This window comes from Salvia miltiorrhiza, chromosome 5 (genome assembly GCF_028751815.1).
Source record: "Salvia miltiorrhiza cultivar Shanhuang (shh) chromosome 5, IMPLAD_Smil_shh, whole genome shotgun sequence".
Taxonomy (NCBI): Eukaryota; Viridiplantae; Streptophyta; class Magnoliopsida; order Lamiales; family Lamiaceae; genus Salvia; species Salvia miltiorrhiza.
In genome coordinates, this window is record NC_080391.1 from 14,660,798 (window position 1) to 14,685,520 (window position 24,723).

The following is a 24,723-nucleotide window of genomic DNA, read 5'->3' on the forward strand; positions in this document are numbered from 1 at the left end:
AATCTATTAATTCATTACTTTTATTGGATTATTTATTGGATGGATATATTTATTTATAAGCCTTACCAATAGTCATAGATATAAAGTATTATTTATAGATTTGGGTGACAAATAAATGTATATCAAAATAGATTTATATTTTATAAATATAATAATAAATACTCCCTCCGTCCCGGCTTTTGGTATCCAGTTGAGAACGACACGGGTTTTAATAAAGTGATTGATGTGTTGTGAGTGGAATAAGGGTTCCACATTTTATGTGAGAGTTAAAATAATTAAAGTGGAGTAAGGGCCCCACTTACTTTTACCAAAAATAGAAATGGATACTAAAATGTGAGACGGCCAAAAAAAGGAAGTTGGATACTAAAAGTTGGGATGGAGGGAGTATATAACAGTGGTAAAATAAGCAATCCACAAGTTGTGTCTTAGACTGCCTTATGCTCTTTTTCTATTAGTATAGATATATATAATGATATGCATAAGAATCATTATGGTAAATGTAATGATAGTGAGGTCCATAAATAATTAAATTTGAAGTAGTGCTATAGTGGAAAAAATATATTTGGACTGCAAGAAATAAAAGTCACTTTGATAGGGTTAAGATGCATAACCGCGCTATTCTTGCTTTCATAAAGTTTTCTTTTATGGAAGTGGATAGCACTTTTCCTAAGATGGGGCATATTAATAATCTTTGGGCAGATTATTTGGTGGTTAGACAGCTCGGTGTTTGGGTTAGGGCGCGGCCTCCCCGATTTTTGATCCAGTTTATTGGTCTCCGCCTGCTTTTGGGTAGCTTAAAGCTAATACGGATGGATTGGCTGTCGGTGCTCCGGGGCGTATTTGTGTTGGTGGGGTGTTTCGAGATTGGAAAGGCTTTGTGCGTGGCTGTTTCCATGTTGAAGAGGGGCTCGGTTTTGCTTTCAAAGCCGAGCTCCTTGGCGTTATGTCCACGATCGATTTTGCTTATACTTGTGGTTGGAGAAATGTAGTGACCCGCTCTTTTATATATTTTAAATCCAGTAATGAGTGTTTATTTTTGTTCATCAGTGAATGAAAACGGTTATTATCCTGATATGAATTCAGCTTATGATCCTGAATTTATATTGTTAAAGCAGTCAATGATATTATTTCAGAGTTATAACTGACTTAGCAAAGTCACGTTATTTATTTAAGCGAGATGGAATTTGATTTTATTTTTACTCAGGTCGTGAATTATTTCCGACTCAAGAAGTTAATTAAATCTGCGGATTTAATTTAGATATCAGAACAACGAACGAATTAAATCTACGGATTTAATTTAGATTCATTTTATAACTTATCGATTTTAGCGAGATATCACATGTCGAAATCGAGATTTATTTAAATAAACAGTACAAGCAAATATGAGCACGCAATCCACTTTACAGTTACAGAATCACCGAGACAGAGAAAATACATCATTAATTCTTCTCTACATTTTTCTTCCATCAACTTTAGTTTCCTAACTTTTCCCCACCACTTTCACCACCATTTTCCCCACCACTCACCACTTTTCTACACCACTATACTTTGTTTTCCATTACCACCATTATCACATAATTATGCAACGACAATTATTGATAATCAGCCAACAAATACAATTTTCACTCTCAACTCATCTCACCCAAAGGGGAATCAAAGAATAGCCCAGCTCATTCAGCCGAAGCTCTCAGGTAAGGATGGGCTTCAATGATTTCATTCTATTTGATTAACACCTGCATTAACACAAGAATCATCATTGATATTCAGATTATTCCAGTTCATTTAGCTCCACATCAACAATCAACCAAGACATTTCAAAGGTACTTATACACCTTAGTATTCAATCCAGTTTACAACCATAAAACCAAACTTCACAACTTCTTAATCATCAACATCATTTTTTTTAGATCAATATTTCGTTAGTTCATTCACATCCAACAGGGCATGATTCATCCACTGCTACTTCACGCCCTAGAACTTAGCAGAATCACCAAATATGCTTTCATGAACAAGTGACAGTTTATATGTAGTTTTAAACCGCGTTTTAAACGAGCATTAGGTGTGAATAAACTGAGAAGATTTCACCTTGTCTAGTTCACGTTTTCGAATCGATGAAAAGTAGACGAGAGAACATAGCTTTAGAGGGCTGCCCTGCTTAGTCCAGTTGAGAGACGACGTCTGGGCGGCCATTCGCGAGCTTCTCGGAGAAAGCAGCAACGGCGGACTCTCCCCTGCTCGCTGGAAATCGCATCGCAGCAGCGGCGGTGCTCACCGATTCTGGAGTGCAGCGGCACGGCGAAGCCGGCCTTCCAGTAGCAGCAGCGGCGTCGGGGCTCGGCGAAAGTCAGATGACAGCAGCGGCCATTTGCGAGCTTTCCGGAGACAACAACAGCAGACGGCTTAGCTGCTGCCGTCGATCTAGAGTAAGAAAAAGGGGGTGGACGGCGGCTGAACACGGAGCTGGTCGACGGAGGGAAAGATGACGGGTCGATTAGCTGCTGCTTCGGCCAAGGCCGGAGGAGATTCGAGGGAGCAGAGAGAGAGACGAATCTGGTGGTGAGAGAGAGAGAGCCGTGGCGGCGGTGCTCGCCAGTTGCTCAGTGACGACGGCGCTCCTCCAGCAAGCCGCGACTCTGGTGAAACAGCAGCAGCTCCAGACAACGGCGATAGCTCAAGGTGGTGGTGGATCGAAGCAAACAACAGCCGAGCGGCCGGAGAAGAAGGAATCGACCGGAACTGAGAGGAAAGGGGCTGAGCGGTTCTCGGTGGAGAGCTCGGCCGATCTGAAAATCCAGAGAGAGAGAGAGAACCGAGAAGTGAGGGGAGGAGGAAACGGCGAGGCGGCGCGTCGGAGGCGGCGCCACTCTCAGCCGATTGAAGGAGGCTGAGCGAGAGGAGGAAATAGAAAGGGAGGCGTGACTGAAGTTTGAGAGTGAAGTCTCGCAGAATGAGAGCTCGATTGAATAAGAGAGAGAGAGTTGAATTGGGCCTTTATTTTTATTTGGAGTTGGGCTTATTTCATTTATTTTTCATTGGGCTTTAATTTAATAATTGGGCTTTTCTTTTAATTGTAATTGGGCTTTTGTTATTTAATTCCGATTGGGCTTCCTATTTATTTTACTTTGGGCCGAAAATTGGGCTCCTGTTTTGTTTAATTTTGGGCTCCTATATAATTGTTTTTGGGCCGAAATATTTTAAAAGGTTGGGCTTTAATTATTCTATAAGAATTGGGCTGAGATATTATTATTAATAGACTTCTATTTCCAAATTTCATATGTATATTTTGGTCGGTTATTGTTTTATTTGAGCTGATTTTAATAGAGTAGAATGGGTTGAACGATTATTCAGTTGGGCCTTATTTATTTAATTGCTATTGGGCCTTGCATACTTGATTTAAACTTAGTCCAATTGTTCATTATTTATTTGGCCAAGATTTATTTAATTACTTGAGCCGATGAATTATTTCAATTGGGCCTCTCATGTTAATTAATTAAGCCCAGTTAGAAATTCAATCACTTGGATTGAAATATTTTTCTCTGGGCCGATTTTATTCAACTGGGCCCTAAAATTATTTAATTACTTGAGTCCATAAATTACTACAACTAAACTTTTCAATTTAATTATTGGAATGCCATGACTTATTTAAATCAAGCCCATATTTGTTTGATTAATTATTAGGCTGTCTTATGTTGAGCCTTTTAATTATTTAATCTTATAACATTACTTGTTCCTATTTATTAAGCCCGATTAATTATGAGGTTATAAAGCGAATAAGTTGTAGTATTTATTTATTTTCTATTGACTACGAGGAATGGGGTTTATTTAATTGGTGGATTAGAACACCCTAAGAGAACGGATTAATTTTTATTAATTATCCGGCTTCATGAAACGAGACTTAGCTTTTGTTTAAATCCGATAGCTTGGATTAACAATAGAAATTCTTTGATTATTATTTCAGAATAATAATTCATGCATAAGGATCATGCATAGTTAAATATACATTCTCATTTGAGGATTTTTATTCGAGCAAATATCTTATATATGTACATATATTCTCGTAATAAAGGTCAAGGGCGAGATTGACAATCTGTTGAGGAGCTTTTGTATCACAGAAAATCACTATCAGGTGGGCATTACTTTCATATAGATCAAATGAGTTAAATATTACGTTCAAGCAAGTTATTTCATGACAATATTAATTGAAGTTATTTCAAATATTGTCTTGCCATAAAATATTTAAATTTCAGTATGATATCTATCTGATGTGACTTTTATCATGTAATCGAATTCGGGTCTTGAGCAGTTGATAGCTATCCTGCCAGGGCTAGTGTACACCAGTGACCGTGAGTCATCTAGCGGGTTGGCCGGTCAAGTGACCGTGAGAGGTGGCCACCTCTCCGGCACAAAGTTCCAGATATGATAGATTACAAGAGAACTTAGACTGCAGTCGAACTTTAAGAATCACAAATGAATTTAGTAAGCTTGGGCCTTTTAGCGAAAAACTCCCTTGCTGTACTGTTTAATTATGGCATGACAATTTACAGTTTTGAAGCATGTATTTTCATACTTAGGCTGTCACGACCGCACTTGCTAAGGATAGCAATTTCGGGGAAACCGCGACTAAGGGAGGGGATTTAGGAGCGGGAGTTAGAAAGGGGCATATTCGGTTTCTTGATGATTCGACTTGTATAAGGAAAACAATTGAAATTAACTAGAATTTAACGAAGGTCAAAAGGAACCGTACATAATATTATCCAAAAGAGGTACTCAACGAGTTTGAGTACATTATTATATAATACATATTGTTTTGACAAGATAACATAATGTCTTTAGTAAAATCAGTGTTCGCAGCGGAATAACAATTTGAATATATGTATGAAGACATATACTCTACTCTGAGGTACTCATTCTAGATCGATAAAAGCTCCGCTTGCACACTACATCCTCGATCACAGCTCAACCTGCACATTTAAAAATACATGCAGGGCTAAGTACAAAAGTACTTAGTGGACACTTGCCGAAATTTACATACATGCATAATATTTTATTGTCAAGCCTTTCAATAGTAGTAATATACGAGGGTTTTCCTTTAAAGACTCGTATTTACCAAACATAATATCATTTCTTTCATCAATAACCCGCGCAGGTATTTTATATTATTAATCACCATATCAGTAACTCGTGCCGAGAGGGAGGCCTCCCTCTACGGACACTATGATCGGCCAACCCGCTAGATGACTCACGATCACAAGGTGTACACTAATTCCGAAGGGATTTGCGGTCCCATCCAGAATCCGAATTCGATTAACATCAGATAGGCAATTAATAATAAAACATAAAGCATTTAGGCATTGACAATATCATTTAAATTCATAAGCATAAAGTCTTAACAATTCTAATATAAAATTTTAGTTTATACGTAGAAAGCCTACCTGAATAGCAGACTCACGGTTTAGCTCTAACTCTGGTGCTTGACCTTTAATCCGAGAAAATAAAATAAGATTCTAATTCTCGAAAAATCTCAATAAATGAGGATGCGTGAAATGATTATGCATGACTCATATTCCTTTAATTAAATTATGAGATGTTAATCCTATTTAAGGAATTAAAGCTCGTCTTATGAGGTCGGATTATTAATCTTTAATAATCTACTCATCTTAAAATAATTTAATTTACTTACTAATTAATAATTAGTAAGTCTTAAAATCTTCTCTAATTAAACTTAATAGAATAATTATGAAGGCCCAATTAAAATAAAAATAATCAAGGCCCAAAAGGAATTTAATTTGAGCCCAAATGAATAAATTCAAAGCCCAATGCATTAATAATATTAGGCCCAACATCAATTAAATTCTAAAACCCAACAAATGAGGCCCAAGATAAAATCATGAAGCCCAATTAGTGAGCCCATCATCACCCTTAAAAAAATAATTAGTAAATTTTAATATTAATTACTAATTAAAATAATTAGGATTAATAAAGAGGCCTAAAATAATTATTCTTATTGGTTAAATAAATAAATTTCATTGGACTTAATCAATTAAATCGTAGGAGCCCAAGTAATATAAATTCGAGACCCATTATTAATAAATAATAGGAGTCTAAGTAATAATTAATGTGGACTGGAAAGAATTAATCTTAGTCCAATAGACACTTTAATCGGCCCAAATGACGAATTAACAGCTGGGCTGAACTAAACAAATCTGAAACAGGCCCAATAGAATTAAATAAATTCCAGCCCAAGAACATTAAATAAATTCGGCCCAGATAGAAATAAAAATATGGCCCAATGAATTAATCCCCGGCCCAACAAATAAAATGAACTAGGCCCAATAAGAGAGTCCAAAATCGGCCCAAACCCGGCTGAAACCCGGCCCAAACTCGGCTGAAACCCGGCCCAATTGAGAAAGGCCCACTCCTCTCTATCTCTCTCTCTCTCTACCGACATTCACTCTTCTCTCTCTCACAATATCAGTTCTCTCTCTCTCTCTATCCTCACACTATCGATTCTCTCTCTCTCTCTATCCTCACACTACCATCGGCTCTCTCTCCCTTTGTTCGGCTGAGGGCGGCGCCGCCTCCGGCGCGTCGCCTCGCCGTCGCCTCCGCTCTCTCTCTCTCGACTGCCGGAAACAAGGTACAGCAGACGCACGCCGCTGTCAAAGCGGTGCGCCGCCGCCGCTGCCTCCGTCGTCCTTGCAGCAGATCCGCTGCCGCGTCAAGACCACGGCCACCGCTTGGGTCGACGGGAGCCGCTGGAGCTGCTGCTGCTTCGCCGGGAGTCGAGCTGTCGCCGCCTGGAGCTGCTGCTGTTCGCCTGAGGTCGACGGATCTGGCCTTCAGCCGTTCGTCTCGCTCGGAATTCCCGCCGCCGTTGGCTTGCCCGGAGTCGCCGCCGACTGCAGCTGCTTCGCCGGAGTCGCGGCCTGGTGTTGCTGCAGGCTCGTCCGGTGGTCAGTGGCTCGCTGGAGGAGCGCCGCCGCCGGCCGCTGCTGTTGGCAGCAAGAGCCCGGCAGCCGCCTCTCCCGGAGCCGCCGTCGCCGTGAGTCGCAGAGCTCCGACAATCCACCATCCTTTCTCTCTCGTTTTATCACTCACGATAGGTTCGTAAATTTGAATAATTTTCAGAAAACTCAACTTTGTATAAAGACTTGATTTTTGGAATGAAAACTTGGTTTTCTGTATTATTATTTTCCTAGTGGTGAAAGAGTGCAGCCTGTTCTTGCTTTGCATAAGAGTTATTGGTGTTTGCAATATAAAGAGTGTAACTTTGCTAAGTTCATTATGCCTACAATGGTTTTCTATCATTGTGAAACTGATCATGTTTTGGTATGAATGCTTTACTGGAATGGATATTTGAGATAGAATCAATACCTTGAATGTTTGTGTTGGTTGTTGAATGAACTGCTCGTTGGTGTTGAATGAAGCAAGAATTAACTGATACTTGAAAATTTCTTTGGCAGAGAATGATGAAAACGTTTAAGTGTGGAATGGGTATGAGATGAGGATTAATAGCTGCTGAAATCTGAAACCAAATGAAGGTGTTCGGGTGTGAAAATTTTGCAAATATGCTGCTGGAGCTGGAGTCAAAGAAGAATATTACACAGGCGTGGAGCTGGAATCAAAAAAATGTCCAGAATAGATGGCTGAGCATGCGCTTAAGGGATAGCTGCAGATTTCTTTCACACACATACACTATTCCTTTTTTTTTTTTTTTAAGTGTTGGTAGATGTGACAGCCCGAAACCAAATAATTCAATTAAATTTTTGTTTTTCATATTTAAATTATTTTGAAGCATTTCATATTTAAATTGTGATGTTATTTAAAATTTTAGTCTATGTCATGAATTATCTAATCGCGCTCCTAGTTAGATGTATGATTTTAAATTATAGATCTTCTAAAAATGTATACTATATAGATTTATGTTTTAAGTATTTCTAATTAATTTGAGCCATAGACAAATATTTACATAAAATTATTAAATTGTTGGGCCTTATATTTAAAGTATTTATATAATTCTTATTTAATACTAGGCCTTTTATTATTGTCCAAATTTTATGATGCACCTAAAATAATTATTAAGTTAAAATATTTATAACTTATCAACTAAAAGAATGAGAATTGCTTGTGCAGACTCCAATCCATATTCCATATTTTACATATCAGTATTCGCAGTATTTGACAAACATCACAGTATCAGTATTTGCAGTATTTGACAAACATCACAGCATGCCAAACTTGAATTAAATTTCCTTTCCGTAAGATTTGATTTTCTTCCACAAGCAACAAATTTTTGATTTCTTTCACATTCAAATCTTTGACGAACGAGTATATTCAATCTATTTAAACCTCAATTCCTCACCCCCAACTCACCTCTTCATCTGTTCATTTAACTAAAATTTGCAGATTCTCTCTACAAAACCCCAGCTGGTAAATTTTAATTATTTTTGCAAAGTTATTTCATTTACTGTTTTTCATTTCTGCACAAAACCAAACTCCCACAAAAATTCTTATTTCTTTCAAATTCAAACATGCATACACAGTATTAAACTTATTAGAATGCATATTCACCGCTTTTACAAAAGAAAATGGAAGACTTAAAAGAATATTAGTAAGAAATTAGAAGAAAAGAAAAGGAAATGAATAGAAGAATTGTTGGTGAAGATTGTTGTTGCCGGAGAGGTGAAAGGGGGGAGGCAACCTGACCGGCTGCTGCTGTCTGTCGAGGGGCGGCAAGGGCCGCTGCTGTCGGCCAAAGGAGGGAGGGAGAGGCAGGGGCAGTGGTGGCGCCGGATCTGGAAGGGGGGAAGGCGGCCTGACCGACTGTTGCTGTCGACGCGGCGGCAGGGCACCAAGAGGGACGCCGGAGAAGAGGGAGGCGCGGTATGGAGAGGGATCGAGAGAGAGAGAGGGGGTGCCGATCTTCGTCGGGCGGCGCCGTTTGACGGCGGCAGAAGCCGCGAGGAAGAGAGGGAGAGTGAGGGCGAGAGGAGGCAGAGCCGCCAGCTCCGGCGGCGGCGTTGCCGCCTGGTGGTGGCGGAAGGGGAAGACCGAGGGAGAGAAAGGGAGAGGGAGAGGGAGAGGGAGAAAAGGGGAAGAAGGGGGCTGCGTAGGGTGTGTGCGTGAGTTATGTGTGTGTGATGGAAGTAGAAGTCAAAAGTGGGTATTAAATTAGGGTGAAGGGAAGAATGGGATTGGGGTGGTTTTTTTATGGGTTTTTTTATGAGTTTTAAAATTTAGGTTTAATTTTATTAAATGTTTGGGCTTAAATCAACTTATTTTTATGGACTGCATTTGCATACATTTATACAAAGTATATCATTAAATTTTTATATTTCGATTTACATTATTAACTTAGTTTTAATTAAATATTGAGCTCAAATATTATTATAAGAAAAATTCTTTTATAATTTATTAGCCCAATGATTTTATTATAATAAACTCTTAAGATTTAAACTATTATTATTATTATTTTTAAGTTTAATTAGGCCTTATGTTTATTATTTGAATTTATCTGACTAGGTGCGGCGCGATTAGGACGTGAACTTTAAATTATCGCAGTTAACTTTCAAAGCTCAAGTTTCAGGTGTGGGATTTATTTCAGTACATGCACGTGGTTAATATTTGTCCATTTTAATATTATGTGTTTACCGTATGTGTTGTAAAAATATTTATCGCTAGGGGCCAGCATAATTGGTCCAGGACTTCACCGTCCTTGGTATGCCACAATGCGATTTCATGTTACAGGGTTGCAACCATTATATTGTCGCCAGGGATCCATATATAGGGTCCGGGACATTAAAGTCCTTGGAGTTGCCACAGTGCGTATGGAAGTTATGTTACGTTATGACAATATGTGTTACCATTTTATTAACATGGACAATTATTGCATGTTCCCACACTGAGTGTACCATGTATGCTCATCCCATATTCAACAGTTTCAGGTGATTGATATCGGAGGCGCGTGGAGAGTTGAATGGGCGCGTCGAATCTATTTAAAAATAAATGTTTCTTAAAACATATTATGTTATTTCATGTGATATCTTTTGGTTATGTAAACTCTGAAATTCTATACTATTTGAGATTTGTGTGTGATTTATTTAAATAAATGTTGTTATATTATTTTAATGTCATGACTTGTTTAATTTATATTTAAATTCATTTCAAATATTTATTTAAGAATTTATACCTTTACGAAAATATATACATGGATACATACATAATTTTTAATTATATAAAGATTTTATTTTGTTATATTTTCCGCTGCTAAAAAGATATTATTTTATATTTAGAGTTTTTCCTTAGTACAAGTTTTATTAATTAGTTAATTATTTTTCTGACATCTTCATGTCGTGCTTTGAAAATAAAGTTGTTAAATTTATGATTTAAAAATCAAGATTTATATTTGAATACATTATTGAAAATTTTGATATCTTATAAATCGTTTTAAAAGTGCTTTAAAAAAACAATTTTATTTAAAGATTCCTTTTTCTTAAAATTATTTTCGAAAATATTTATTTTAAAAGTGAGTTTAAATTATTTTAAAAGACTTCCGCATTAAATATTTATTTAAATTTTATATTTAACTCCTTAATTAGATTAGGGTGTTACAGCATGGTATCAGAGCAGGTCTACTTTCCTGTAGACTCTGCAAAATAAAAATTTTCTTAGACTCTGCAAAATAAAAATTTTCTTAAAATGTTTTTAAGTCAAGTATGACAAATCCATTCGACCTCTACGTGCTCCGACATCAAGGTAAAAGTTATTTTAAAAGTTTTTCAAGGGGATGAGTATAAACTGTTTATATTCCGAATTTATGTTAAATTTGCTGCAATAATTGAAGTTGTTATCAGAAAGTTCAAGTTCATTATGCAAGTTATTATGAGAAAGTTCAGTATACAAGTTATTATGTTGAAGATTAATTGCAGCAATGAATTTATTTCAGAAATTATTTCAGTTCATGATGATAAAGTATGATTCACGAAAAATTTATTTTTTCTGAACATAGTCCTCGAATTACGAATAACCTAGAATTTCCTTTTAGTATCATTCTCTCAAGCGAGTGTAGAATAGAAACTGATAGTGCCTTTGAATATAGAACAATGAGGAATACACGCGCACAGTCCCACAACGCCGAGAGTTCAAATACTAATCACGAAGCAGAAGCAGGACGAACTCATCCAACAAATGGAGGAGACTTCATGAGTCAATTCTTGAGCGCTTTACAGGGTTTTGTCCAACAGCAGGCCCAAACTCAGGCTACCCAAACCGACCTAAACCGAACCTCTAACACGATAGATCAAGCTGTAGAGCGATTTCGAAACTATAATCCACCACGATTCAATGGACGTGATGGACCGCTAGCAGCCGAAGAGTGGTTGGAAGAGCTTGAACGTATCTTCACTCACATCAACTGTAGTGATGAGCAGAAAGTTTCATGCGCTGTTTTTCAACTCAAAGAGGACGCTCGACAATGGTGGAAACATTTCTATCGTCTGTTGGGAGAGGAAGATCGCAATGTTCTAAATTGGAAAATTTTCAAGGAGGTGGTAATGAATAAATACTTTCCTCTCTCATTCAGAGAAAAGAAGGAGACCGAGTTCTTTGAGTTGAAACAAGGGAATATGACTATAGAGGAGTATGAAAGGAAATTCAATGAGTTGGCCCGTTTTGCTCCACACCTAGTTGATACAGAAGATAAGATGATCGCTAGGTTCAGAAAAGGGTTAAGAATTGACATCAAAGGAATTATGGCTGCACATGTGATTGACGATTTCAGCGACCTGGTTAAGCGAGCAGAAGAAGTGGGCACGGCTCTTGGAACAAACCATCCTACATCAAAATTTACAAATCAACCAATGAAGAGGAAATGGGAAAATCCTAACCAAAGTGGAGGAAACTTCCAAGATAAGAGGTCGAGATTTGGCGGTAACACCAGTGCAAACACACAAGTAACCAAACCACAATGTCAGAAGTGTGGAAAGTTCCACAATGGAGAGTGTCTGTGGGGAAAAGGAGTTTGCTTCTTTTGCCATGAACCGGGACATACAGTGAGTACTTGTTCTAAGAACAAGCGGAATGTGCCAGAAGGGAGAATGAACGTTGGGCTAAACAAAGGAAGTGGCAAAGAGCCAGAAAGAAAAGGAAATGCTCGTTTCTTTTCCTTAAAACAACAAGAAGAAGTTGAGGATGACAACACAATGACGGGTACGTTAATTATATCAGGAACACCTGCTGTTGTTCTATTTGATTCTGGAGCTTCACACTCATTTATTTCCCCTAAGTTTTGTCAAAAGAATAAGATTATTTGGGAGGTAGAGAACTTAGACTTGAACATAAGTATTCCCTCTGGAGAATCCATTAAGACTAATAGGATTGCTAGAAAAATTTCCTTGAATTTTAGGAATAGAAAGCTTGAAGCTGACTTGTACCTTATCGAAATGCACGATTTCGATGTGATTCTGGGGATGGATTGGTTAAGTCGAAACCATGCAACAATTAAGTGCCGCGAAAGAGAAGTCGTGTTCAAAATACCAGGGGAGAAAGAAGTTGCTATTCAAGGATCAAAGTTAAGGAAAATGCCCATGGTGATATCTGCTATGAAGGCGATGAAGATATTGAATAAAGGAGGTTGCAACGCTTATTTGGTGAGCATAGTAGGCAAGGAAAATGAGGAACTCACCCTTGAAAATGTTCCAGTAGTATGCGAATTCCCCGATGTTTTCCCCGAAAATCTACCTGGAATACCACCTGATAGGCAAGTAGAGTTTACGATCGATTTGTTACCTGGAGTAGCACCTGTTTCGAAAGCACCGTATAGAATGGCACCAAAGGAATTGGAGGAATTGAAGACACAATTACAAGAACTTTTGGACCTAGGGTTTATTCGACCAAGTGTATCACCCTGGGGAGCGCCAGTCTTGTTTGTCAAGAAGAAAGACGGAACAATGCGGATGTGTATCGACTATCGAGAACTCAATCAACTCACCATCAAGAACAAGTATCCTCTGCCAAGGATAGAGGATTTATTCGATCAGTTGAAAGGAGCAGGAGTGTTTTCAAAAATCGATTTGAGGTCGGGTTATCACCAACTCAAAATAAAGGAAGGTGATATACCAAAGACGGCTTTTCGAACGAGATATGGCCATTACGAATTCGTAGTCATGCCTTTTGGTTTAACAAACGCCCCTGCGGTATTTATGGATTTGATGAACCGCGTTTTCCATCCTTATTTGGATAAGTTTGTCATAGTGTTCATTGATGACATTCTGATATATTCTAAGGACAAAGCGCAACACGAAGAACATCTCAGAATCACTTTGGAAACCTTACGAAATGAGAAACTCTACGCCAAATTTAAGAAGTGTGAATTTTGGCTAGATCAAGTTGTTTTTCTCGGTCATGTGGTGAGTGCTAAAGGAATTAAGGTGGACCCAGCGAAGGTGGAAGCTGTAAATAACTGGAAGGCACCTACCAACGCCAGTGAAGTGAGAAGTTTCTTAGGACTCGCTGGTTATTATAGAAGATTCATCGAGGGATTTTCAAAGATAGCAGGCTCAATGACACAATTAACCAGAAAAGGAGTCGTGTTCAAGTGGACTGATCAATGCGAGCAGAGTTTTCAGGAATTGAAAAGAAGGTTAACAACAGCACCAGTGTTAACCATACCCGATGAATCAGGAAATTTCGTCATCTATACCGATGCCTCGAAGCAAGGTCTGGGATGTGTTTTAATGCAGAAAGGAAAGGTTATCGCTTACGCGTCAAGGCAGTTGAAGACGCACGAACATAACTACCCTACGCATGATTTGGAGCTAGCAGCCGTAGTGCACGCGCTAAAGATTTGGAGACATTACTTGTATGGGGGAAAATGTGAGATCTTCACAGATCATAAGAGTTTGAAATATTTCTTCACGCAAAAGGAGTTGAATATGAGGCAAAGAAGGTGGCTAGAACTCGTGAAGGATTATGATTGTACCATACAGTATCACCCTGGAAAGGCTAATGTGGTGGCCGATGCACTTAGCAGAAAAGGAGAAGGACAACCAGCCTCAATGATAACTCAACAAGAAACCTTGATAAAAGAATTTGAAAGGATGAATCTCGAGGTGGTTAGTCCAAATACCCCAGAGGCTACGCTTGCAGCACTAGTTGTTAAACCTACATTGCGTGATCGTATTAGAAAAGCGCAGGAGACCAACAGCTTCCTCCAGAAAATGAAAAGTAAGGGGTTAAAAGACAATAATACAAGTTTCTCATTGGCAAGTGATGGAACACTTACATATGCAGGGAGAATTTGCGTCCCTAAGGATAAAGAATTGCTAAGAGAAATTTTGGATGAGGCACACTGCACGACTTACACAGCACACCCAGGAAGCACCAAGATGTACAAAGATCTTCGAAATATATTTTGGTGGAGAGGAATGAAGAGGTCAATAGCTGAGTATGTTGGAAGATGTATGACATGTCAACAAGTGAAAGCTGAACATCAACGACCGTCGGGATTGCTAAATCCATTGGAGATACCCGAATGGAAATGGGAACACATTACGATGGACTTCGTGGTGAGACTTCCAAGAACAATACGTGGACACGATGCAGTTTGGGTAATTGTAGATCGACTCACTAAGTCCGCACACTTCATCCCAGTAAAAATGACATACTCGATGGACCAATTGGCGAGACTGTATGTTCAAGAGGTGGTTAGACTACATGGAGTGCCAGTATCTATTGTCTCTGATCGAGATCCAAGATTTACATCCAGATTCTGGAAAAGCTTACACGCAGCTATGGGAACTAAACTTAACTTTTCCACAGCTTATCATCCTCAAACAGACGGACAATCCGAAAGGACTATACAAATTTTGGAGGACATGTTGCGGACTAGTATCATGGATATTGGAGGCACTTGGGAAACTCATCTACCATTAATCGAGTTTGCATACAACAACAGTTTTCAAACAACTCTTAGAATGGCTCCGTATGAGGCATTATATGGGAGAAAGTGTAGATCGCCATTATATTGGGACGAAGTTGGTGAACGAAAAGTGTTAGGTCCGGAAATCATTGAGAAGACGGTTGAGGTCATTGAAAAGATAAAGGAGAGGATTAAAATGGCGCAGGATCGACAGAAATCTTATGCAGATCGCAGAAGAAAGGAGTTATATTTCGAGGTTGGCGAAAAAGTATTCATCAAAGTAGCACCAATGAAAGGAGTTCTACGATTCGGGAAGAAAGGAAAATTGAGACCTCGATTTATTGGACCGTTTGAAATCTTAGAACGCATAGGTGATGTTGCCTATCGTCTAGCTTTAACACCTGAATTGTCAGCAGTGCACAATGTGTTTCACGTCTCCATGTTGCGAAAGTATCTGCACGATCCTAGTCACATCGTCCATTATGAAAATCTCCAAATCAACAAGGACCTTACATACGAAGAAGAGCCAAGTGTTATATTAGATCGAAAAGTAAAGGTCTTGCGAGGTAAAGAAATACCCTTAGTCAAAATTCAATGGACTAGGCACGGACCTGATGAAGCTACTTGGGAACGTGAAGAAGAAATTCTAGCTCGATATCCCCAGTTAGAACCAAGTAAGTTAAATTTCGAGGACGAAATTTTATTTAAGTGGGTAGGGTTGTGACAGCCCGAAACCAAATAATTCAATTAAATTTTTGTTTTTCATATTTAAATTATTTTGAAGCATTTCATATTTAAATTGTGATGTTATTTAAAATTTTAGTCTATGTCATGAATTATCTAATCGCGCTCCTAGTTAGATGTATGATTTTAAATTATAGATCTTCTAAAAATGTATACTATATAGATTTATGTTTTAAGTATTTCTAATTAATTTGAGCCATAGACAAATATTTACATAAAATTATTAAATTGTTGGGCCTTATATTTAAAGTATTTATATAATTCTTATTTAATACTAGGCCTTTTATTATTGTCCAAATTTTATGATGCACCTAAAATAATTATTAAGTTAAAATATTTATAACTTATCAACTAAAAGAATGAGAATTGCTTGTGCAGACTCCAATCCATATTCCATATTTTACATATCAGTATTCGCAGTATTTGACAAACATCACAGTATCAGTATTTGCAGTATTTGACAAACATCACAGCATGCCAAACTTGAATTAAATTTCCTTTCCGTAAGATTTGATTTTCTTCCACAAGCAACAAATTTTTGATTTCTTTCACATTCAAATCTTTGACGAACGAGTATATTCAATCTATTTAAACCTCAATTCCTCACCCCCAACTCACCTCTTCATCTGTTCATTTAACTAAAATTTGCAGATTCTCTCTACAAAACCCCAGCTGGTAAATTTTAATTATTTTTGCAAAGTTATTTCATTTACTGTTTTTCATTTCTGCACAAAACCAAACTCCCACAAAAATTCTTATTTCTTTCAAATTCAAACATGCATACACAGTATTAAACTTATTAGAATGCATATTCACTGCTTTTACAAAAGAAAATGGAAGACTTAAAAGAATATTAGTAAGAAATTAGAAGAAAAGAAAAGGAAATGAATAGAAGAATTGTTGGTGAAGATTGTTGTTGCCGGAGAGGTGAAAGGGGGGAGGCAACCTGACCGGCTGCTGCTGTCTGTCGAGGGGCGGCAAGGGCCGCTGCTGTCGGCCAAAGGAGGGAGGGAGAGGCAGGGGCAGTGGTGGCGCCGGATCTGGAAGGGGGGAAGGCGGCCTGACCGACTGTTGCTGTCGACGCGGCGGCAGGGCACCAAGAGGGACGCCGGAGAAGAGGGAGGCGCGGTATGGAGAGGGATCGAGAGAGAGAGAGGGGGTGCCGATCTTCGTCGGGCGGCGCCGTTTGACGGCGGCAGAAGCCGCGAGGAAGAGAGGGAGAGTGAGGGCGAGAGGAGGCAGAGCCGCCAGCTCCGGCGGCGGCGTTGCCGCCTGGTGGTGGCGGAAGGGGAAGACCGAGGGAGAGAAAGGGAGAGGGAGAGGGAGAGGGAGAAAAGGGGAAGAAGGGGGCTGCGTAGGGTGTGTGCGTGAGTTATGTGTGTGTGATGGAAGTAGAAGTCAAAAGTGGGTATTAAATTAGGGTGAAGGGAAGAATGGGATTGGGGTGGTTTTTTTATGGGTTTTTTTATGAGTTTTAAAATTTAGGTTTAATTTTATTAAATGTTTGGGCTTAAATCAACTTATTTTTATGGACTGCATTTGCATACATTTATACAAAGTATATCATTAAATTTTTATATTTCGATTTACATTATTAACTTAGTTTTAATTAAATATTGAGCTCAAATATTATTATAAGAAAAATTCTTTTATAATTTATTAGCCCAATGATTTTATTATAATAAACTCTTAAGATTTAAACTATTATTATTATTATTTTTAAGTTTAATTAGGCCTTATGTTTATTATTTGAATTTATCTGACTAGGTGCGGCGCGATTAGGACGTGAACTTTAAATTATCGCAGTTAACTTTCAAAGCTCAAGTTTCAGGTGTGGGATTTATTTCAGTACATGCACGTGGTTAATATTTGTCCATTTTAATATTATGTGTTTACCGTATGTGTTGTAAAAATATTTATCGCTAGGGGCCAGCATAATTGGTCCAGGACTTCACCGTCCTTGGTATGCCACAATGCGATTTCATGTTACAGGGTTGCAACCATTATATTGTCGCCAGGGATCCATATATAGGGTCCGGGACATTAAAGTCCTTGGAGTTGCCACAGTGCGTATGGAAGTTATGTTACGTTATGACAATATGTGTTACCATTTTATTAACATGGACAATTATTGCATGTTCCCACACTGAGTGTACCATGTATGCTCATCCCATATTCAACAGTTTCAGGTGATTGATATCGGAGGCGCGTGGAGAGTTGAATGGGCGCGTCGAATCTATTTAAAAATAAATGTTTCTTAAAACATATTATGTTATTTCATGTGATATCTTTTGGTTATGTAAACTCTGAAATTCTATACTATTTGAGATTTGTGTGTGATTTATTTAAATAAATGTTGTTATATTATTTTAATGTCATGACTTGTTTAATTTATATTTAAATTCATTTCAAATATTTATTTAAGAATTTATACCTTTACGAAAATATATACATGGATACATACATAATTTTTAATTATATAAAGATTTTATTTTGTTATATTTTCCGCTGCTAAAAAGATATTATTTTATATTTAGAGTTTTTCCTTAGTACAAGTTTTATTAATTAGTTAATTATTTTTCTGACATCTTCATGTCGTGCTTTGAAAATAAAGTTGTTAAATTTATGATTTAAAAATCAAGATTTATATTTGAATACATTATTGAAAATTTTGATATCTTATAAATCGTTTTAAAAGTGCTTTAAAAAAACAATTTTATTTAAAGATTCCTTTTTCTTAAAATTATTTTCGAAAATATTTATTTTAAAAGTGAGTTTAAATTATTTTAAAAGACTTCCGCATTAAATATTTATTTAAATTTTATATTTAACTCCTTAATTAGATTAGGGTGTTACAGTAGATAGATAGAAAAATAGGGGTTTGTAAAGTGAAGTATAAACAGAAGCAATAATTCTTGTCTTGGAATTTCTATATCTGTAATATTGTATTGCATTTTTTTTTTAAATAAAATCCAACTACCGGGTTTTGTTAATATCGCGTGTTTATGAAACTACTCGATATCTGCTTCCTTTCTTAGCTAGAATAAATTCTAAATTAAATCCGTAGATTTAATTCTTCATAAACCGGAATAAATCACGACTCAAGAAATAATAATAGAAAAATAATTCTATTGTGATTAATAAATAACATGACTTAACTAAGTCAGTTATGAATCTGAAATAAATAATTATTGGCTTACTCAATAATTCTCATCGCGGTTTTATTTACGCGAAGCTACTGACTTGGTAATAAAATAATAATCCTGCTTAATTAGAATATAATCCAGTGTCATAAGTTGAATTTAAATAATAAATAATTACTGGGTTTAAATATAATAAAAGAGCGGGTTGTTACATAGGCATACGTGCCCACTGAGTACTTTTGTACTCAAGCCCTGCATATATTTCTAAATGTGTAGGTTGAGCAGCTGCCGATGTTGATGAAGTGACGAGCGGAAATTCTTTTGTCTTATTATGTATTAATGAACTCTAGGGTTACATGTCTTCATACATGTAATCAGAATCATATTCCGTTGCGTACTCAAAAGTTTTATGCTATTTTGAATAAGTCAGAGATATCTGAACTTACTAGTTATTTGAGTCTATATGACTAAACTTCTGTTATATGATAAATATCCCTTTTGTTAAATGATGAAATGTGATCCTTCCTTGTTTGATTATCCCCTTTCTACCCCGCTTCTAATCTCCCTCCATTAGTCACGGTTTCCCCGGCTTAATTATCCTTAATTAGGTCCGGTCGTGACAGAGTGGTATCAGAGCAGTTCATTTGCTCTGAACCCTAGAGTTAATAAATTTTTCTAGTATGATCACTAGTATGAAAGAGTCAGCCGACCAAAGCTCATCACTTCATCACATCGTCATGCTCAGCAAGAAAGAAGGTGGTAATGATTTTAATACATTGAGAAGTATTTCACGTTCTATATGAATGTACTGATGCTTACATTCAAGTTTTATGCTTTATTGATTGATTAGATATCTCAATGAACTTAGATGCGTTAAGAATGCATGAGCACTGTTACGAGAAGAACAATAGAAGCTAAAAACTCAGTTATATTTCACTATAGCCATGGTGAAGAGCTAAGAAAGAGGAAGAGAATCCAATGAAAGCAGTGCAAGCAGAGTGCCACGCACGAATCACTGAAGCAGGCATAGTTCTTCATTCAGGTTGTTCACGCGAGACGGAGCACCTAATCGACTATTGCCTTCGATGATAGTTTAAGTACAATATTGCTTATAAGTGATGAGTGCGACTGATGTAATCAGTTAGCTAATCCTTAATAAGATGAGACTCGCTTCTAGCCTCGATTATCACTAGCTATGGCTTGAGGATAACCTTCATGATTCATGTATGAACTTCAGAGTTAGACTTACGAGGGGTCAAAATGCTTTGTATATGATGTTATAATATTACGATTAAAGCTATCAGCTTATAGTTTCAGATATTCAGAACCATTCTACTTACAGTACCTATCGCAATAGATAAGGACATGACTGAGAATCCCTATTGATTACGATCACCTACTACGAATTGGAAAGACGAGATGTGATATGGGTACTAGCAGTTACCAACCATTATGATTGATCATAAAAGTTTATGCAAGTGTGTAAGACGAGAGAAGTTCTTGAAGATGGTTTAGAGTTTAATAATAGCTAGAAGCGCTGACAATGGATCAATGCTGAAACAAATGAATTAAGATTCTAATGAGACCCTAAGGATATACTCAAGATAAGTATATATACCTTAACCTATCGAGGACATCGCCTCAGTTAGAACGTCTTGGATTATGCATTTAGTCTGGTAGCCGCAATGAGAGCATTGACTAAGGTCATTCTATGACTTAGCATTACACATGGAGACACATACCCTATAAAGGTGCTCAAATGAGCAAAAGCTATTTCCTTATTGAATGCGTGATGATTCAAAAGGTCTTTTGCAATAACACGGAAGAGTGCTTCAAATTATATGGTTGTATTTCAAGCGCTATGTGAAGGAACACTAAGTACTAGAAGTACTACATTAAGATCATATAGAGAAACATTGTTGAGTAAGGTAGAGCCTACCTTATTTCGCCTATAGAAGATGTTTAAGGATTGCATTAAACTAGGAGGTAGACTCCAAGTTTGAGAAGCTCTAGAATATTCTCAAGGACATGTTCAAGATATTAAGAAGAAAGTGGTGATTTTAGACCAAATATACCTTTTGCAACCAAGGAACAAGAGTTGCCAAGTTCGGAAAAGTATTTCCGAATGACTGAGAAGTAGTTGTGTCGGACCTGGCCAGTCCACATGGCCAAAATCTCAGTAGTCGTCATATATGGGTCTTTAAACCTATATATTTTAAACCTTCATCTGAAAAGCCAAACGGGTTCAGACTATTAGGTCATTTCGTTTCGACCTTTCAGTCAATTCATTTCTACCCTATGGTTATTCATTTTCAATTGTTTGGCAAATTATTGAAACACTTTGCCTAATTGTCATTTGTGATTTGAATCATTGCGATCTACTAGCTGTTGATAGATTTTTGTGACCCAAGGACAAACAGATACTCATTAGATTAAATCAGTCAAACACGTATGCTTCAACCCAAGGGTCAAGCACGTAATGCATACAGACAATCTCTTGTGCATTTAGTAGGACGTTATTTGTGTGTTTCGAAAACGCTGATCATTTCGATGCTTTTGTATGCCCCTATGTTGGCTTAGTTATTTTTATTAGTATTAGTACGGAGACGCGAAATCTTGGGGCGTTCCGTGACTGAGTGTTTTTTTTTTTTTTTTTGTAATGGCTTCGCTAGGTAGCCAGTTCATCATGTGTGGTAATTAGATAGATCTTTGAATCTAGATTTTATGATGATGTAAAGTCCTCATTGAGGCAAATTTTCCCTATGTTATATATGGTGACCTTATTGGTCTTTCGCGGCAAGTCGTCCCGTTATGTTTTATTTATATGATCGCTTAAGTTTTAGCAGGAGCAGAACTCGATGAGTTAAGGAGTAACTATAGAAATGATAGTATGTCCTTATTGCATTTCAATGCGCTGACAACTTGTGTTTTGACCTAATAGAATGCCGCCAAAACGAGGACGACCAAGAGGAGGGGGCAGGATTCCCCGAAATGAAAGAAGAGGCCCAGAAACGAGGCCAGAACCAGAACCCGAAATAGTTCAACCACCTGTTCAGCCAGAACGACGGATTGAAGAATTATTTTTGCGACAGAACCCACCTACTTTCAACGGGACAGGAGACCCGGCAGAAGCTGAAACCTGGGTTCGCGCTATTGAACGCATTTTCAACTTCCTGCGTTGCACCGACCAAGAACGTCTGACTTGTATGTCCTTTCAGTTGACTGGGTCAGCTGATTTCTGGTGGGAAGCAAGGATGAAAACGATGACAGCAGAGCAGTTAGAAAACCTGACTTGGGAACAATTCAAAGCCGGTATATATGACAAGTATATACCCAAGAGCTACCGCAAGAAGAAGGAAGCTGAATTTTACAATCTAAAACAAGGGAAGATGTCGGTAACTCAATACGACAGGATGTTCTGCGATATGTCTAGATATGCGCCGGAACAAGTAGACACAGATGAGAAGATGGCTGAAAAGTTTTGTGCCGGTCTGAGGCACGAAATTAGGATGGCTTTGGCAAGCCACGGAGGATTGTCTTACACTGAGTCGCTCAGCCGAGCGTTAGACATTGAGGCAGCCATGCCAGGAGAAAGACCTACAACTGTACCTACGCCAGCACCTTCACATGATCAAAATCATAATCAGAATTTTAGAGAAAAGAGGAGATGGGACAACAGTAACCCGAACCAAGGCGAGAAGAGGCCATGGCAGGGACGGGTCTTCCAGTCACAGGGCTATGGAGGCCAGAGTACACCGAAACAGATGGGAAATAACCAACAGAGGGCCCCACATTGTCCCAAATGTAACAAAAATCATGTGGGAATCTGTAAGGCCAGCAGTGATAGTTGCTATATCTGTAACCAGAAGGGGCACTATGCAAACCGGTGCCCGAATAAGCAACATGGAATGGGTTCAAGGCCAAACCCACCTATCCAGGCTCCACATCTGCGAGCAATTCAAGCTTTGCCCCAACCATACCCAAGGCAGCAACCACAGTATCAACAGTCACAGCAGCACCAACAGCTACAGTACCAACCACAACCTCAACAACCATATCAGCAACAGGCTCGCCAACAACAGCAGCGACAACAGAAACAACATGAAAAACCTCGTCATGCTAGAGCCTATGCTATAAGGCAGAAGCAGCCCGAGAACAACCAGGGAAACCTGGCAGGTATGGGCATGCTACTCAATACTCCTGTTGTACTTCTATTTGATACGGGCGCATCGCATACTTTCATTTCAAGTACATGTGTTGATACATTAAAACTTAAAATGGAAAGAGCTGACCAGGAGTTGAGTATATCATCACCTATAGGAGGGATGACGACAGTAGATCATGTGTGCTGAACCTAGAACTGAACATAGGGTCACACAAGATTGTAGTGAACAACTCGTATGTTATTCCGATGGGAGATGTGGACATAATCCTAGGAATGGACTGGCTAGCCGAGAACTATACCACCATCCTTTGTAACGAAAGACGGATATCGTTTCGACCCCCAGGAAGGGAGCCGTCACATTTCCACGGAATTAGTATGGGAAGAAGAAAGATGATCATCTCCGCCCTACAAGCAACAAAAATGATGAAGAAGGGATACCCAGCTTACCTCGTATACTTGCACGGAGAACTGGGTACTGAAAAGAGCATAAAAGATGTAGCAATTGTACGGGACTTTTCAGATGTATTTCCAGAGATTCTGCCAGGGCCACCACCGGACAGACCAATTGAGTTTACCATTGATTTGGAGCCCGGGGTAGCTCCCATTTCGAAGGCACCGTACCGGATGGCTCCTAAAGAGTTGGAAGAACTCAAGATACAACTGCAAGAACTTTTGGAACTTGGATTCATTAGACCAAGTGTATCACCTTGGGGTGCAACCGTACTTTTTGTGAAGAAAAAGGATGGCACATTGCGAATGTGCATAGACTATAGGGAACTGAACAAAGTGACACTGAAGAACAAATATCCTTTACCAAGGATAGATGACCTTTTTGACCAGCTCAAGGGAGCAAGCGTGTTCTCGAAGATTGATTTGCGGTCTGGTTATCACCAGCTGAAGATTCGACCAGAAGACGTACCTAAGACAGCATTTCGAACTAGGTATGGTCACTACGAATTTGTAGTTGTGCCATTCGGGTTAACCAATGCGCCAGCTGTGTTCATGGACCTCATGAATCGAGTATTCCATCCGTACTTAGACAAATTTGTCTTGGTATTCATAGATGACATCCTGATCTACTCGAAGAATGAGAAAGACCATGAGGAACATTTGAGAATTGTTCTAGAAACGTTGAGGACAGAGCGTCTTTATGCCAAATTCAGCAAGTGTGAGTTTTGGCTCAGCGAAGTCACGTTTTAGGACATATTGTGTCATCAGAATGGATTAAAGTGGACCCTGAAAAAGTGCAAGCAGTGCGCGAATGGAGATCGCCTACTAACCCTAATGAGATAAGAAGTTTCTTAGGATTAGCAGGTTACTATCGGAGGTTTATGGAAGGATTTTCTAAAATTGCAAGGCCAATGACGCAACTACTCAGGAAGGGAATAAAATTTTCTTGGACAGATGAGTGTGAGAAGAGCTTCCAAGAACTCTAGGAAAAGTTGACTACGGCACCAGTATTAGCCGTCCCAACAGCTGATAAGGAATACGTGATCTACACAGACGCGTCCAAAAATGGACTTGGCTGCGTGCTGATGCAAGAAGGAAGAGTGATAGCATATGCGTCACGACAGCTTAGGCCACATGAACTGAATTACCCGACTCATGATCTGGAGTTAGCTGCAGTGGTGCATGCGCTGAAGATTTGGAGACACCACCTATATGGAGTTAGGTGTGAGATATTCACAGACCACAAAAGCCTGAAGTACTTTTTCGAGCAAAAGGACCTTAATATGAGACAGAGGAGATGGCTC

At 38.4% G+C, this 24,723-nt stretch overlaps 1 protein-coding gene and 2 long non-coding RNA genes across 3 annotated transcripts; 2 read left to right on the plus strand and 1 right to left on the minus strand.

Annotated features, from left to right (window-relative positions):
- Positions 1 to 1,340: 1,340 nt before the first annotated feature.
- Positions 1,341 to 2,219, minus strand: LOC130986277 (uncharacterized). The gene is made up of 2 exons (XR_009089227.1): positions 2,086 to 2,219; positions 1,341 to 1,733 (listed from the first exon to the last, which is right to left on the minus strand). It is a non-coding gene; the product is annotated as an uncharacterized LOC130986277 (long non-coding RNA).
- Positions 2,220 to 8,063: 5,844 nt separating this feature from the next.
- LOC131025556 (uncharacterized) lies at positions 8,064 to 12,573 on the plus strand. Its single transcript, XM_057955351.1, has 4 exons — positions 8,064 to 8,430; positions 9,523 to 9,586; positions 11,099 to 11,928; positions 12,482 to 12,573. Exons 3-4 carry the CDS (start codon positions 11,103 to 11,105, stop codon positions 12,571 to 12,573), a joined length of 918 nt encoding a protein of 305 aa, XP_057811334.1. The 5' UTR covers positions 8,064 to 8,430; positions 9,523 to 9,586; positions 11,099 to 11,102.
- Positions 12,574 to 15,967: 3,394 nt separating this feature from the next.
- LOC130986278 (uncharacterized) lies at positions 15,968 to 18,034 on the plus strand. Its single transcript, XR_009089228.1, has 2 exons — positions 15,968 to 16,336; positions 17,429 to 18,034. It is a non-coding gene; the product is annotated as an uncharacterized LOC130986278 (long non-coding RNA).
- The last annotated feature ends 6,689 nt before the right edge of the window (positions 18,035 to 24,723 follow it).